Source organism: Pezoporus occidentalis, unplaced genomic scaffold, assembly GCF_034315485.1.
Source record: "Pezoporus occidentalis ecotype Australia unplaced genomic scaffold, CSIRO_AGI_Poc_V1 ctg114, whole genome shotgun sequence".
NCBI classification, from domain to species: Eukaryota; Metazoa; Chordata; class Aves; order Psittaciformes; family Psittacidae; genus Pezoporus; species Pezoporus occidentalis.
In genome coordinates, this window is record NW_026912929.1 from 249,190 (window position 1) to 265,027 (window position 15,838).

Consider the following 15,838-nt stretch of genomic DNA (forward strand, 5'->3'; position numbering starts at 1 on the left):
AGACTAGCATGCCCTTCAGAAGTTTAACTTCATGCTCTAAGTATTTTTGTGGGCTTGTTCTTAACAAAACCCCACTGGTTTCTCCTTGCTTCTCCCCCTTTTGAACAGCTTTTTTTACCTTCTTGCTTTCCTGTACCCTTTGTGCTGGGCTTCTTCCCCCAGGTGATGAATGACTTGTCTCATACAAGCTTTGGCTTCTGCATACAGCCTAGATGCAACTAATACCACATGGAGGGATGCTTGGAAAACTGATACATATTGTTTTGTTAATGGCATGTTTTGCGCTTTGGATTTTTTAACCCACTACTTTCTGCATGGATGTGTAATAATGACTCTTTTGTTTAACACTAGATAAGCATGAGATCACCGTGGCACAGCTGCATGTGTAGTCACTCTTGAAGCAATTGCACACCTAATTGGCTGACAATCTTGGCATTTTAAAAACACACGCCTTTCAAAGACAGGGGACATAATTATATATGAATAGTGAAATAAACCTGTTGGGTGTCACCAATGGAGCCCTCTAGCACTGAACAGTTGTGTGATGACCCTGATCCTGGAGGCAAATCCCAAGATCAAGAGACCAAAAAGCAACATGAATCAGAGCAAAAATTATCAAAAATAACCCATAATGCTTTGGAGAACATTAATGTGATTGGTCAAGGTTTGAAGCACCTTTTCCAGCATCAGCGCAGGAGGTCCTCGGTTTCTCCACATGATATTCAGCAAGCTCAGGCTGATCTGGAGCCTGACATGGATCTGGAAAGCCAAAGCGTCTGTGCTGAAATTGATGGTGTCTCCACCCACCCCACAGCTCTGAACCGTGTGCTCCAGCAGATCAGAGTGCCACCTAAAATGAAGAGAGGGACGAGCCTGCACAGCAGGTGGGGCAAGGCAGATGCCCCGAAAGGAAGCCCGCAGATCAACAGGAGGTCTGCCCAAGATATTCAATCAGGTCGGCCCAGATCATCATCTACTACAGATGCTCCCACGAACTTGTCCGTGATGGAGATTGCTTCTTCTATCTATGTAGGTGGAGAGGAGGCTGCAGCAGCAGTAAGTTACTCAGATTTACCTTTGGTTTTTATCATCTCCTTGTGTGTTTTCTTAAGGCTTTTAAATCCTGTTTTTAAAAACAAGTTTCTTTCAGCAAACACCAGTACTACTGTGTTTGAAAGTTTCTTTAGTGGTGAAGCAAAGAGCTTAAAAGATACAAATGTTAGTCATTTTCTCACATGGCAGGTGGCTTATTTTATATGTATTTGATCAGTGAAATGAGAGCTACTTTTGAAGCACATTAGGTTGGTTGGATGGCACACTACAGTCAAACAAGAAGTGATGGGAAGAGCAGCAGCCAGAGTAGTTCTCAGCAGCTGTTATCTAGCTCCTGCAACAAAACCTTGCATTTATGTAGATGGCTTTTTTCTTCCCCTCTTGTTTTACTGTGTATTTTATAAACTTGAGGAAATCCTGTTTGAGTGAATGGTGCTGTTGATCTTTTTGGCTGTGGAGAGGCTCTGGTAACACTGGCTGCAGCCTGTGACTGAACTGCAATGCCAGGTTGACTGCACCTGATCTAGATCAGCCTGGCTACTTGCTGATACAGGATCAGCAAGTCTGTCCTGGTTTGTCAGGCCTGTGTGGAAAAAGCCTTCGCTGAGATGACACTGTCTGTTCTGGAACATGTTCTTGCAAAGCTATGTATATCTGCTTGTTGATGATATCAAGAAGTAGTCCCTGTCTTCCCATCTTGCCAATTTAGTTGAAGCACACCTTTTTAAGAAAAAACAAACCCACCCAACAACCCAACCTAGGTTTCTCATTCAACCTGAGATATAATATATATTTTCCTAAAATTCTTTGCAGCCTTGTTCAATAGTTGTTTGTTACTGGAGGATGAACCCTTTGATAAAGATAGGGAGCATTGTGAAATTGGTTTCTGGTTTGTGTGCTCTTAATTATAGAGTCTCTGACCATGACTCTTGGACCAAGAGAAACAATCCTGCTAGTGTTTGATGCTGTTAAAATAGCACGGTCCTGAAGTTTGTGTAGATATTTCATTACGAAAATTTGCTCTCATATAATACAGTTTCTTTGATGTTGTCTTGATAATGATGGATTGGGGATGAATAAGATCTCCTTAGTCATCTGGTGGTTGCCTCACCTTGCCTCCGCGCCAAGGTTATTCTCTTGTACGTTGTTTTCCTCCCCTTGAAACCTACTTTGAGATACTCTTAAGGGAAAACCTTTTCAGAGTTCTTGGTGGTATAATATGCTCTCAGTGTATTTTCCTGATAGTCATCGGGAAATTAGCATATCTTGCATTCATACATGATAATTACAAAGTGTTAGCATATATTGCACTAGTATTCTAAGGCAGTGAGTGAAGTTTTCTCTTGGGAGAAGCACTGGAGGAGTCTGCCTGCAGCTGCAACTGAGGCTTTTGTTTCTTGCCAACAGTTAAAAGATCAGAAATAGTAATAAAGTTGTCAGGAAAAGCATAGGCTCCCCTCAGATGGATTAACTTAGCAATTGAGACATAATGATTGAGCCATTAAGAGGCCTCTTAATAGCTCCAGGCTTATTTGCTTGCTGTGAGTGAACTCGTGATCTGTGTTTTGGGAGAATTTGGGGAATGTTGATAGTTTTCTGAGTTTGTACCCAAATCCAGCAACCAAAGTTTATGAAGCAAGCTTCATATCCACCTTCAGCTAGATCGGGGGTCTCCAGAGCGAGGTAGCCAAAGACAATCCACTGGAGTGTGGGAAGAAAGTATTTTTTGTACCATTAATAAGTAAAATATTTTTTGAAATAATGTTTTTCTTTTCCTTTTTAATTTCCATTTTTGTTTGTTTTATAATGTACATAATGTATCCAGTAGGACATTATACAGCTTATAAATAAATACAAATGTATTGGCAGTCCATGCTCAAAATTTGTTTCTGGGTAGGGGTGTGCCACTGGCCTGGATGAATTGGATCATTTGGCAGGAGGGACTGGAAAATGAGAACCATTAGGCTGCTAGAACTGCATTCTGCTACAACATCTGCTATGTGTGGTAACAAATTTAGGAGTCAGTTTTGGATTGATAAAGGGCTTTGATTATTGAGAAGCAGCAGCTGTACTTCCTATTGAGAAGTGTTTTCTCTGGGTCTGCTACTTGACCAAGTTGTCATCTCTGAGGTGGATGTGACAGTGGTTCTGGTTGCTTTTTGCTGTGTCCTCAGGTGCTGTGCTCTGTGACTGGAGGAAAAGGGTCTGTTCAGGCTTGCTCGCCTCCTTTTAAGGGAAGGGACTGGAGTCTGAAAGCAGTAAATGAAATGCATGTAAACCAAGGCCTTCTTTGAGGGCTAAACCATCCAAGAACCTCTGTGACCAGTTGTCCCTATAGAGTTCAGTGAATTTCCAGCTGCTTTTTAGTATTTGCATATTTCACCATGCTTTCAGCGGAAAATACAGTTGTATACTATGGGTCTAAAGTGACATAGCCAAGGAAATGCTCCCTCGCTATTTTTTTCTTTCTTTCACAGTTCAGGGAAGTACACCTTTGTCTAATTGGGGCATTTCAGCCTGGTGGAGAAGCTTTGTTCAGCATTTATAGTGTGCTCAACGGACCTCACATTTAGGTTTTGCCCAAGAGGGTTTTCCTTTGTGGTATTGAACTGATGGATGCAGGGGGAAGAAAAGCGGACAAGCGGTAAGGCTGCTGGACCAGCCATCTCTGGATTGCATCTGGAGCATGCCCCCTGCGCTATAACATAGGCTTTTGGCAGGGTAAGGATCTAGAGCAGCTAAAGTTCCTGAAGTACCTGGAGAGGAATGAATCTGTCAGATTTTTGGAACATGAGAATGGAAAATCTGATATGTTGGTGGTATAAAATGTAGCGTGCTTGCTCACAAACTGCTGTTACAGGAAGTGGCAGCAGCAGCATCCTCATAGCATGTGAGCAAGAGGGAGGCAAGCAGCAGTTCCAGCAGTGGTCACGTTCTCCTTTTGGTACTTGTGTCTCTGTGGTGTGCATGCAGTGTGGGAGTACAGGGCTGAGGGGAGCTAGGGAATAACACACCTCATCTCTTGCATGACCCAGAGCACGTGTGCTGCTTTGGGATGTCATACCTCACCTTCCTTAACCTGAGCCCTCCCGTTCCTTTGCTCTAGCTGGGAATTGTTTCCTGATGCATGTTCTGAAAGCTATGGGTACACTTGCAGGTAGAACCTAAATAAACACTTTGGGAATGCCACAGCATTTGTTGGTAGGGCTTGGAGTTCTGTTGTACGAACGTTTCTGTTCTCGTTTGGTGTATTTCTTAAAATCTCACTTAATTTTCTTTTAGATCACTCCCTAAAAAGAAAAACCTGAGTGTGTGTTTCCTGGATTGTGCATAGTCTTAAGTGGGCTCAGAAACCTAGAGTGCCCTCAGACACATCAGTCTTTTCCATGTAAGCTAAAGGCAAAAGTCTCGCATTGTGTAAGCTATGTTTTACTTCAGAGGTTTGATATGTTTAAGTGTGCACTTAAGTGGAGGCAGTACTGGTTCTGGCTGTACATTTATTTACACATGTAAAATTACAGGATAAAGATGGCCTGTTGTCTAAAAGCATTAAATTGAAGATGCAATTAGATGAGCAAACCTTCACTTGATTCCTTTTAATTTGTTTCATATTCACTTTCTCAAGACTTCGTACATTTGTCTCCTTCAGCTCCTTGTGATCTTATCTCTTAAATAAGTTTGCCTTCATCAATTTCACGTCATTGATTTTGGTGTTTGCTGATGACAGTGAAGATGCTCAGACTCACCTGGCCTCAGCAGGGAGTATTTCCTTGGAAATTCTTTAAGAATTTCATAAATCCCAACTATAATTAGAAAAATATCAGTGAGCTGCAGCGCTGATCCATCTGTTGTGAACATATGGGCTATACAAGCTACAAAGACAAAACCCCACAACATACGTAACGGAAAAGTTCTGATTTAATAATGACAAACCCAGCATAATTGTAGTCAAGCGATCTAATTCTCATTTTTCTGATTCATGTCTTCTGTCACCAATTGATCTGCTGGTCCCAATGCTGCTGTGGTGCAGCCTGTTTCTGCTCACAGTAGCTGTCTGCCTGTCTTCTGGAGCTTCTCTGCTCCCACCACACAGTGTCAAGGCTGTGCCTGGTGCCTCATCATTGCCCTCTCATCCATCTCTACCCCTGGGGTTGGTACTGCTCTTGTAGCGGAAATCCTTGTTTTGCTTTCCCTTCTTTCTTTGTTTTCCCCCCAGTGTTCAAATTTCTGTCATTTGGAAAAAGTAATGGACATTTTGTTCTCTTTTAATGACTTCTTACTCTACGGTGTGTTGAAAACCGTGGTGGTGTGTTCTGTTGGTAAGACAGCATCCTGTAGTCACTACATAATGCTGACAGTGTCTGCGGTTAATCAGTCTAAGGTTTGCCTGTGACTGTAGAAGACTTTGCTACATGCAGATGTAAGGAGTCACCAGACTTGGATTACTGAGATTAGAGGCTTGTAAAAGCATTTGCAGGCTGCTGGGGAGTTGTCAGTGCTTCTTACTGGAACAGCAGGAGCTTTACCTGTTGCAAATGTATTTGTGAAGCACAGATGAACAGGATCCCATGTGCTTCTGTCTGGAGTTTACTACTGAAGCTTAAGACCAGTTAAACACAACCAGACTATTTCCATACCTTCCATTTTTGTGGAGTCAAGCCCCATCCTTCTGTTTGAGCTGAGGCTGCATGGTGATTTAAGTTTATGCTCAACTTTGCCTATGTAAATGCTGTTCTGAGCTTAATTAGTGTTTGGGATTCATTTGCTGCTCAGTTGGTCCTGCTGGAAACTGTTACACTTGCTTTTTAACACTAGGTGCTGTGTCTGAGATACAATTTGGAGAAGGAAAAAACTTCTTAGCTGTATCAGCATGGCCATGTCAATGATGTAACTGGCAAAAATCAAAAAGAAATGTTGTAATTCATTTCCCTTGTACACTGTGAATAGCCAGGACCCCTCAGAGCAGGCAAGACCTGGAGCAGATCCTGGAACCCGCGTTCTCCACTTGCTCACTGCTGGGAAGCTTAGGAGGTTAATCTCCCTGGAATATTGTATTGTTAACCCAAAGTGGTTTGTTTGGATTGTATTATTTCTTTTTCACTTCCCCATGTTTTATGTGTGTGTGCTGCAAACTTTTGGAGACTTTTGTCTTGTCTAAAGCCCCTGGCCCAGGGTCAGGGACTCAGCGAGGCAGCGCCATCCTCAGGTAATGGGGTTAGACCGAAGTGTTGGGTGCGTTGTGACTGCAGCTTGCAAAGGCAGTGGAGCTGCTGCTTAGTGTGTTGATGTAACTTGGTGGTGTTACATATGTTATACAATATATATATCATACAAACAAAAGCATAATAAAATCTCTTCTGTATCTTTACAGCACTGTTTTATGTGAAGTGCAGGGATAGGTCAAGGGCAGCTGTCAGTTTACCACAGGGTGGGATAGTCCCTTCCAGGTAAACATCATATTGTTTGCTATTGTAACCTGGCTTGTAAAAGTTGATGTTGTGAGGGTTCACTCCTGTCTGTATGGTTCTCCAGTGAGCCTGATTCTGTGTGGTGCTAAGATACTCTGCTCCTAGTAGGAATTAAGGACATTGAGTACTTTCTGGCATAAGGGAGAGTAAATTCTTAATAATCCTCTGCACACAAAATATTTTTAGTTCACAGTATTGTTCTGTTCTCTCAATTTGTTGTTGGAATAGAAGGGCAAAATGTTATCCCAAAACCACAGATTGGATTTGTTCTAGCATCTCATTTACACACATTTGCATGAGTAATAATCCTGCTGCATATTGTCAGGCTTTGCATAGAAATTGAGAAATGAGATTGTCATAGCATGGAAAATAATGTAATAATTAAAGTTTTACTGAGCTGTTTCACTTGGTCTTTATTTCAAGCAGTCCAAATTCATATACTTTTGCATACATCTTTTCTTGTAGAGGAGGCAGCCCACTGAGCTGGGAAATGAGGATTGTGGCAGTATGGAAATGATGAAGTCATGGGGTCTCACTTTGGTTTCCTGTGCTGTCAGAGCTTTTTGAGGAATAATGGGTTACATGTTAAGATATGGACAAACAGAGCCGTGTTCAGGTTCCAAAGATACAAAAGCAGCAGCACTTTGGTGAGGAACTGTGTCCATGTGGGCTTTTATCGATGCCATGAAAGTAATGACAGCGCCAGCCTCTGTGTTGCGTTATGCTGCAGCCAGTGCCTCAGGTTAGTTCTGGTGGTGGCTACCTGAAGGCTGATGTTTGCTGTCATAGAGACATGGAATATCATAGAGCTATGGGATTCCTGAATGATGTCCTGCTCCTTTCTCTGCTGGCAGGAAAATGTTGGTGGTTGTTCATTCCTGCACAAAACCAAGCTTACCCTTAAGTCTTACCATCACTTTAGTAGGAGCAAAAATGCTTTGTGCTTTTTCAGGCAATGACTGCAGCGACCAGGGCAGGCCTGTCCCCTGGGACAGGGCAGGATCATAGAATCATAGAACAGTTAGGGTTGGAAAGGACCTTAAGATCATCTAGTTCCAACCCCCCTGCCATGGGCAGGGACACCTTATGCTAAATCATATCACCCAAGGCCTCGTCCAATCTGGGCTTGAACACTGCCAGGATTGGAGTATTCACAACCTCCCTGGGCAACCCATTCCAGTGCCTCACCACCCTAACAGGAAAGAATTTCCTCCTTATATCCAATCTAAACTTCCCCTGTTTAAGTTTTAACCCGTTACCCCTTGTCCTGTCACTACAGTCCCCAATGAAGAGTCCCTCCCCAGCATCCCTATAGGCCCCCTTCAGATACTGGAAGGCTGCTATGAGGTCTCCACGCAGCCTTCTCTTCTCCAGGCTGAACAGCCCCAACTTTCTCAGCCTGTCTTCATACAGGAGGTGCTCCAGTCCCATGATCATCCTCGTGGCCTCCTCTGGACTTGTTCCAACAGTTCCATGTCCTTTTTATGTTGAGGACACCAGAACTGCACACAATACTCCAAGTGAGGTCTCCCAAGAGCAGAGTAGAGGGGCAGGATCACCTCCTTCAACCTGCTGGTCACGCTCCTTTTGACGCAGCCCGGGATACGGTTGGCTTTTGGGCTGCAAGCGCACACTGAAGCCAGCTCATGTTCATTTTCTCTCATCAACCAACACCCCCAAGTCCTTCTCTGCAGGGCTGCTCTGAATCTCTTCTCTGTCCAACCTGTAGCTGTGCCTGGGATTGCTCACTCCATGTGTGCTGCCCCCGGCCCTTGGTGAGCTGTTACAGCCTCCTGATTGACATTTGGAGCATTATTGGCACCCTGTATCTGGATAATGAGTACATTTCAACCAGTCATTTTCTTTAGATTGGATCAGCAATGTGCAGAACAGAAGTGAGGTGAGCAGCCGGTGGTGATCAAACAGGTAATAATGTGATATGAGAGGAATAAAGTCAGGATTACCTCAAAGGAACAAAACCATTAAGAGCATTAAAATAACAGAATGAGAGAATGGAGGAAAATTCAGAAAAAGAGTAAAAACCCTCTCTGCTCTGCTGGGGGGACTGGCATTTTCATAGGCTTCCGTGTTGGAATCATGAAGCCTTCTGATATTGTTAGGGTTTTATGGAAAAAATACAAAATCCATCTTGTTGAAATAGAAATCATTAGCTGTGCAGCACCTTGTTCCTTTGACAACTGAGATCTTACGTAGTTACTGTCATCTGGACGTGCCGCGTGTTGGTGTCAGAACAAGGTGGTGGTGATGGGGAGGTCAGGTTGTTCATCCCGGGTGTCTGTGCAGGGAATCGTTGTCAGCCCTCGGCTGACACCTTCTGGTGTCCCTGAGAAGGCAGCCCAGCCCGAGTGTGTCCAGTTCCTTAGGGAATTTGCAGCCTTTTGCCTCCGTAGCCCCAAACATTTCCAAGTTGCTATTTGCTTGCCCAGGGCTACAGGAATGATAGGAAAAAGGATTTGCTGTTGGGCAGCAAGATCCTTGTAGGGCAGCTTTCCGAGGCACTGCTTGCTTCCGTGCTGCTGTGCCCTTATAGGGCTTGTGTGGCCTCATGCTCTTCAGATTTGGTGATCAGTTTTCATAAATATTCCAGGTATCTTTGGATTTTGTTTAACAGCTTACGTGTATATTCTGTTACTGTCCACATTTTAAAAAGTGACCACATGTGCTTCTGGAATAAGGTTCTGGTCTTTATTCGCAGACTCAGCATTTTCCAGTGATGATGATGTTGACCCTATGTCAAAAACGTACTAACAGTGAGCTTGCTTTTCTTGGTTGCTTCTAATGACTGTTTCCAAGCAGGCACATTGGTCTCCAAACTACATATTAACACAAAAAAAGGAAGCATGTTCAACTGTGCCACACTTTCAGTACTGTGGAGGAGTGAGCAGTTTCCCTCCAATTGTAAATAGTCTTTTAAAGCAATAATTTACTTGCCAGGAAGATTTTCCACAAATCCTTTTGTCCTGAACACCATGCAGCGCACGTGGGACACCCATCTGGGAGAGACTGTGGAAAGTCCACTGTGGCTATAAACAGTATGTTTCAGATGAATAGAAGATCACTTAGGCTTTAACCCATTTCCTAAAAGAACAAGCAGTCATCTCAACATCCTGCTGTAAGGTTTGCTCTCCCATTCAGCTAATGTAGGTAGTAAACACGTTTAAAATTGATCCTGAGTGAAACCTTTTGTAGCTTTGGCCATAAAGGACTGGTTTCATATTGGAAATAGTATGTCACAAACAGATCGGGTTAGTCACAGGCCCTTTTGGAAATTATACCTATGGGTTTAGGTATATACACCTGCAGCTGAGTCATGTTAAACCAGCGCTGATCTTGCAGAGTTACTGTTAAGGGAGGGCTGGGAAGGTGATGCAGGAGTTACCTGTAGCTTGACAGCAAGGTGTGCAAGAACCCGGATGGACTGGTGTACAAGGAGCATTTCAGGACAACAGTGACTTATTTTCTGTCTTAAAACTGGTGCTGTGAGAACCTGGAGCTGCAGACCTGGGCTTCCAGCAGGTTCGAATGGACAGCTCTGCTGCCTGTGAGTGTGGAAGACACAGCTCCTGCCCTTGTGGTGGCAGAGGCTGTCCTCCTTCAGCAGAAGAGCACAACTAGGTGTTGATGCTTCGCAGGGGGCTAGGCTTGCATTTTGCCACAAGATACTGGCAGATCACTGTAATGGCTTAATTGCAGGTTGAGATAGGTCAGGAGTAGGCTGAGGATCATTTCAAAAGCTCAGAAACTAATCTTCAATTGCTTAATTGCTCTGACAGACCATGCTGTACCAGGCGCTGGTTTGCCCTGGCTGGTAACAGTAACCTTTGTGAAGCACACACATGGCCTCAGGCTCAAAGTCTTGTTTATGGGCAGAGGGAAACCACATTATATATAAGGAGAGACAAGAATTTAAGTTTAGTGTAATTGAAATCTTAAGGGTCTGATCATTATTAGTCCCGATCTAATTGTTACGGAAAGGTGTAAAAGTAAGAATAATGCTGTTAAAGTGGTTATGCACACACTCCCTAGTTTATACCCCCTTTCTCTGGGTTATGCTCCCCCTTCCACTGCTCAGCTGGGCCCTACAGTGGGTGCTTCCATTTGGGTCAGGGTGGAGGTGTGGGGCTACAGCAGGTTGTTGGCATCTGGAGTCCTTCATTTCCAGAATGCAGTGTTCAGGTTCATGGTTTATTCTTCCTCACCTTCTTGGGTTGTCACATAATTTAAATTTCATCTAGAAGAACCAAAACTTCTAGAAATCTGTTGAAATGTTTGTCCATCTACAAGTGTATGAGTGTCATCTATGACTGTTGTCTTTAATTTGGAAAGTGGCACATACTTCTAGTTTGGGGTGGGATTTTTTTCTTTTCTGGAATTCAGTTCTAGTGAGGAGAGTACTTGCTCAGCTGAGAATTTTAAAGATTCCTTTCAAACCTAGGTTTTGTTGTTTTTTGGGTTTTCTTAAATGTTTTTGCTGACTATGCTTTTAACTTGGTTTTCCGATGCAACTTTCTTTTAGAAACATAGAATAGGTAGGGTCAGAAAGGACCTTAAGATCATCCAGTTCCAACCCCCCTACCATGGGCAGGGACACCTCACACTAAACCATGTCACCCAAGGCTCTGTCCAACCTGACCTTGAACACCACCAGGGGTGGAGCATTCACAACTTCCCTGGGCAACCCATTCCAGTGCCTCACCACCCTTGCGGTAAAGAACTTCTTCCTTAGATCTAACCTGAACTTCCCCTGTCCGACTCCACTGCCCCTTGTCCTTTTGCTGCAGTACCTATTGAGTCCTTCTCCAGCATCCTAGTAGGCCTTCTTGAGATACTGGAAGCTGCTATGAGGTCTCCACACAGCTTCTTTTCTCCAGGCTGAACAGCCCCAACTTCCTCAGCCTGTTTTCATACAGGAGGTGCTCCAGTCCCATGATCATACTCGTGGGCTCCTCTGAACTTGTTCCAACAATTCCATGTCCTTTTTATGTTGAGGACAGCAGAACTGCACACGATATTCCAAGTGAGGTCTCAAGAGAGAAGAATAGAGGGGCAGGATGACCTCCTTTGACCTGCTGGTCACGCTCCTTTTGATGCAGCCCAGGATACAGTTGGCTTTCTGGGGTGTGAGCGCACACTGAAGCCGGCTCATGTTCATTTTCTCATCAACCAACATCCCCAAGTCCTTCTCCACAGGGCTGCTCTGAATCTCTTCTCTGCCCAACCTGTAGCTGTGCCTGGGATTCCTCTGACCTAGGTGTAGGACCTTGCACTTGGCTTGGTTGAACTTCATGAGGTTGGCATTGGCCACCTCTTGAGTGTGTCAAGGTCCCTCTGGATGCCATTCCTTCCTTCCAGCATATCAACTGAACCACATAACTTAGTATAATCGGCGGACTTGCTGAGGGTGCATCAATCCCACTGTCCATGTCACTGACAAAGGTGTTGATCAAGGTCGGTCCCAACACTGGCCCCTGAGGGACCACTCGTTACTGGTCTCCAATTGGATATTGAGCCATTGACCACAACTCTTTGCCTGCAGCCATCCAGCCAGTTCTTTATCCACTGAGTGGTCCATCCATTAAATTGATGTCCCCCAGTATAGAGACGAGGACAGTGTCACACACTTTGCACAAGTCTCTGTGCCTGATTTCACATTATTTCTTTTTCAGCTGAGAATTGTAGGCATGATTCTTCTGACAGTTCCTTTTCAGAAGGCCCACAGACACTCCTGGGACAGGGAGATTTTCCTACCCCCCATGTGAGCAAGTGTGCAATTTGTTGTTTGAGGATTACGTGCTTGTTCTGAATACCTAATCTTATCTTGAGTTCCTGGCCAAGGTCTTTTTTTCTCAGACTCCTTACCTAGGTTTTACTTGCAGTATTTGTTTTGCAAGAGGAGGAAATTGAGGTTTCGTCTATGTGGGGTGCTGCTCTGCCTAGAACAGCATTTCACTGCAGAGGTGGCTGCACTTCATGTGGATTGATTCACACAAAGGCAGTGTGGTGGTGAAGCAGTAGCTGGCAGCAGTTTCTCCTGTTGTCTGTGGAAAGTGCTGTCATTTGCTCCAAGCCTTGCCTGTGTTGGGGACAAGTTCCCACATGGGCATGATTTGAGGGAGCCTCCGTTCAGTGGAGGCAGAGCTGCCGGCAGAGTCCCTGCCTTGTGTCTGCTTGGGTGACTGTGCAGCACATGCTGCTTTTATGCTCCTTTTGGCCAGACTTGTGGCAAAGCTCTTAATAAGGCCCTGAATTCTGCTGCAAGTATTTTGGATTTGTATAAACTGGGAGAAGAGGGTAGAGCCTCTTGCACAAACCTTAATTGCATCATCTCTGTTTACCATAAAAGTGCTGCTACTAAAAATGTCCTGTTTCAGCAGTAAACTGAGCAGGCGATTGCGCACCCTCCCCTCCCGAAAAAGAAAACATCAGGGAGGAAATATTGATTTCTTCAGGAGACTTCTTGAAGTTTTAAAGCCATGAAGACAGCATCTCAGGTGGAAGTAGGTTAAAACTCTGGGATTCTCACGTGTGGACATTCTGTTGATAAATGACGGTCGAGTGCCTGCTCACTTAGCATAAATATAAAGTACTTCCTCATTTTTCCACCATTTCTTCCCTTTATATTACACAACATCCTGCTGGTTGTTTACTACCACAGTTTATGCTGCTTTGCATACAGAACGCTTTCTTTTACTTTACTACTTGCATTGTTCCAATATTTGCTAAATACTCAGATGTACTCAATTGCCTATATATGACATGTTTTTGTGTACTTATACATCTGTATATAATTTAATGCCGTTACTTCTAGGAATTTGGATGCACTAAGGTGCTTAGAATATCTCTTCAGAAGTGTAGTATGTCTCACACATTGCTTCTTTAGTCTGTGCCTTTAGAGGTGCTATATATTATAGGCAGCTTCAGAAGTGTTAGTGTGATCAGAAGCTATTTGGAATGGTTAAAGTGTTTTATGTTCCTGAGCAGAGAGAGAACAATTTGCTGATTACTCTATTTCACAGGAATGAATTGCTGTATGAGGAGAATATTAGGGAAAATAGTAATGATAGCCCAGTGAAAGGAGACTGAGGAATAAGATGCTTTTGTGTCTGCATAAGAGTAGGAGCCATTAATTAACTCTGCAGATCATCAAAATCAGTTTGGAAATGCTGACTGTGAGGCCTCTGCTACAGAGGCAAAGGAGAATGCGACTATCATCAGTTCTGCTAATCTACCAGTTCCATCTCAGTCTGCTGTGCATTACAGTTGAGCCAGCTGGCTCCTTTCCCTTGTCTCTGTCTTGCCCAGACTCTGAGCTGATGGGGAAGAGAGATCTGGGTGTCCATGTATGAGTGGATGCACTCGGTGTGCCAAGTGATGGGCAGAGGAAGGATCAGGTGGTCCCCTGGAACTTCTGGCACCAAGCCCTGAGGGTGGGAGGGCGTTTACCCAGAGCTGCCACATCTAGCCCTACCTGCTGTCAGCAAGGAAACAGGAAAGTTTAGATGCAGAAGATAAAGCCTTCCCTGGCTACCCTCGTTCTAGGGCAGTTGTGTGGGCGTTTGTCTCCCATGCTGCACTTCCTTCACAAGCTGCAAACTGGTTACTGGGTTTCCACATGGAGTGCAGAAATCCTGGGTGCATCTTTGTACACACACAAACACACACAAGCCCAGGAGATGATGGCGAGAGTTCGTTGAAGAAGCTATTTTCCACCCTGGGTGGATGTTGTCACAAGAATGCTGACAGGCTTGGTGGTCTCACTACAGTAAGTGTGGCAGCTTTCCAGACATGGAGCCTGTTCAAAATGATACGGAGTTCCTGCATCAGGAATGCAGTGCTGTGCACCAGGCTTCTCGATACAGTCAAACTGCAGAATGAGATACTTGATCCAGTTCAGAGAGGAGACCGATGCAGCACCCCGGAGCATCTGGTTTGTGCTCTGGCGGCAGTGGGAGGTTTTGCCCGGTTTCCTGTGCTGTTGGCTCTGTGTGGTCACTGGGACACTGAGGCCCGGTACGAGGGGACCGAGCGGTCTGTATTAGCACGGAAAGTGTTCTGAGAAGGAGCCCAGCGCAGAGCTGAGCCTCACGTGCTGCAGTGCGGGCGGGAGCCTGGCCCGGCCATGCCATTGTCCCAGCGCGGTGCTGCCCTGGCGCTGGAGCTGTTTCCGCTGGGGCCCCGCCCGCCCCTTCCTGCGGGTCCCGCCTCGCCGGTCCGGGCCAAACCGGGGACGGGCCCCTGGGCTCCGGCGCGGTGCTCGGCCCCGCCGCTGCCCGAGGCGATCCGCGGCGGGCGGGGCCCGGTGCGCGGCGCGGGGCGGGGCCGGGCGGGTGTGTCCGGTGCCCGGCAGCGGCAGGCGGGGAGCGCCCGCCTCGCTCTCCGCTCCGCTCTCCGGCGCGCCCCTGCAGCCGCAGCAGCCCCGGGGCGGTCCGGGCCCCCCGCCGGCAGCCCGGGATGCGCCGCCCGAGCTGACCGCGGCCCGCTGCCGCCCTCACCCATGCCCCCGCCGCGCACCGCTTCGTGCGGGCACCGAGGCAGACCATGGTCCAGCGCTTCAGCCTCAGGAGGCAGCTCTCCAAGGTGGGTCGCGCCGCCCGCCCGCTGCTGCTGTCGGCAGAGGCTCTGATCGCCCGAGGTGGGCGAGTCCCTGCGGAGGAGGCAGCTTGTCTTTGTTCTTGCCTCCTAGAGACACAAAGGGGTTCTGTTTGCCGTGGGGTCGGTGCTCCGAGGCAGGCTGCCTGTCGATAGGTGTAGGCTTTGTTCCTTTAACATTGCAACTGTCGCGTAGGGTTTTGGGGGAGTCTGCGGATTCCTTACTCAGTTTAATCTCGGGACTGAAAGGAGGGGTGTGAAAGGGGAGCAGATCTAGCAGTTGTGCCCGTAGGCGGGTGTGCAAGGTCGCTGCCCATGACGGTTACTTAAACGTGTGCTTTGTCCTGGCTAGAATGTCCTCAGTTGGGAATAGGAGTTGTCCCATCGACACACCTGCAGAACCGGGAGGAACGCTTGTCCTCGCTTTGAAGTGCTTGGCGGCGCTCGCTGTTCATACCCTGTTTAAGAACAAAGGAGTTGCTGTGAACAGGTTTTGCCGTTTAATAATGACAAGTATTGTGACTTTTTTCAAGAAGCTGCTTCAGAGGAGAGAATGGAGAGAAAACCTGCGTCAACAGTTTTGTTGCTGAATCAACCCAATGTACGTACTTCGAAAAACATCTGGAGAAAATCAGTCCATGCATAAGAGCGAGGCTGGGTAGTGCAGTGCAGGTGAGAGCACATCTCCAGAGCTGCCAGCACAGCCC

General features: G+C 46.0%; 1 protein-coding gene across 7 annotated transcripts in view; it reads left to right on the top strand.

Annotated features, from left to right (window-relative positions):
- The window catches only part of TMCC1 (transmembrane and coiled-coil domain family 1), an 84,761-nt gene that overhangs the window by 17,552 nt on the left and 51,371 nt on the right, over nucleotides 1-15,838 (top strand). For 5 of the 7 annotated variants that reach the window (XM_062636028.1, XM_062636019.1, XM_062636045.1 and 2 more), the window contains one exon: nucleotides 352-1,056. The exons of 1 other annotated variant lie outside the window; for it this stretch is intronic. In XM_062636028.1, coding sequence (XP_062492012.1) covers nucleotides 514-1,056 — 543 coding nt within the window. In that variant the 5' untranslated portion in view covers nucleotides 352-513. Of the gene's footprint in view, nucleotides 1-351; nucleotides 1,057-14,966; nucleotides 15,120-15,838 lie in introns of those variants that run through there. One more of the 7 variants, XM_062636078.1, reaches the window with a different exon arrangement.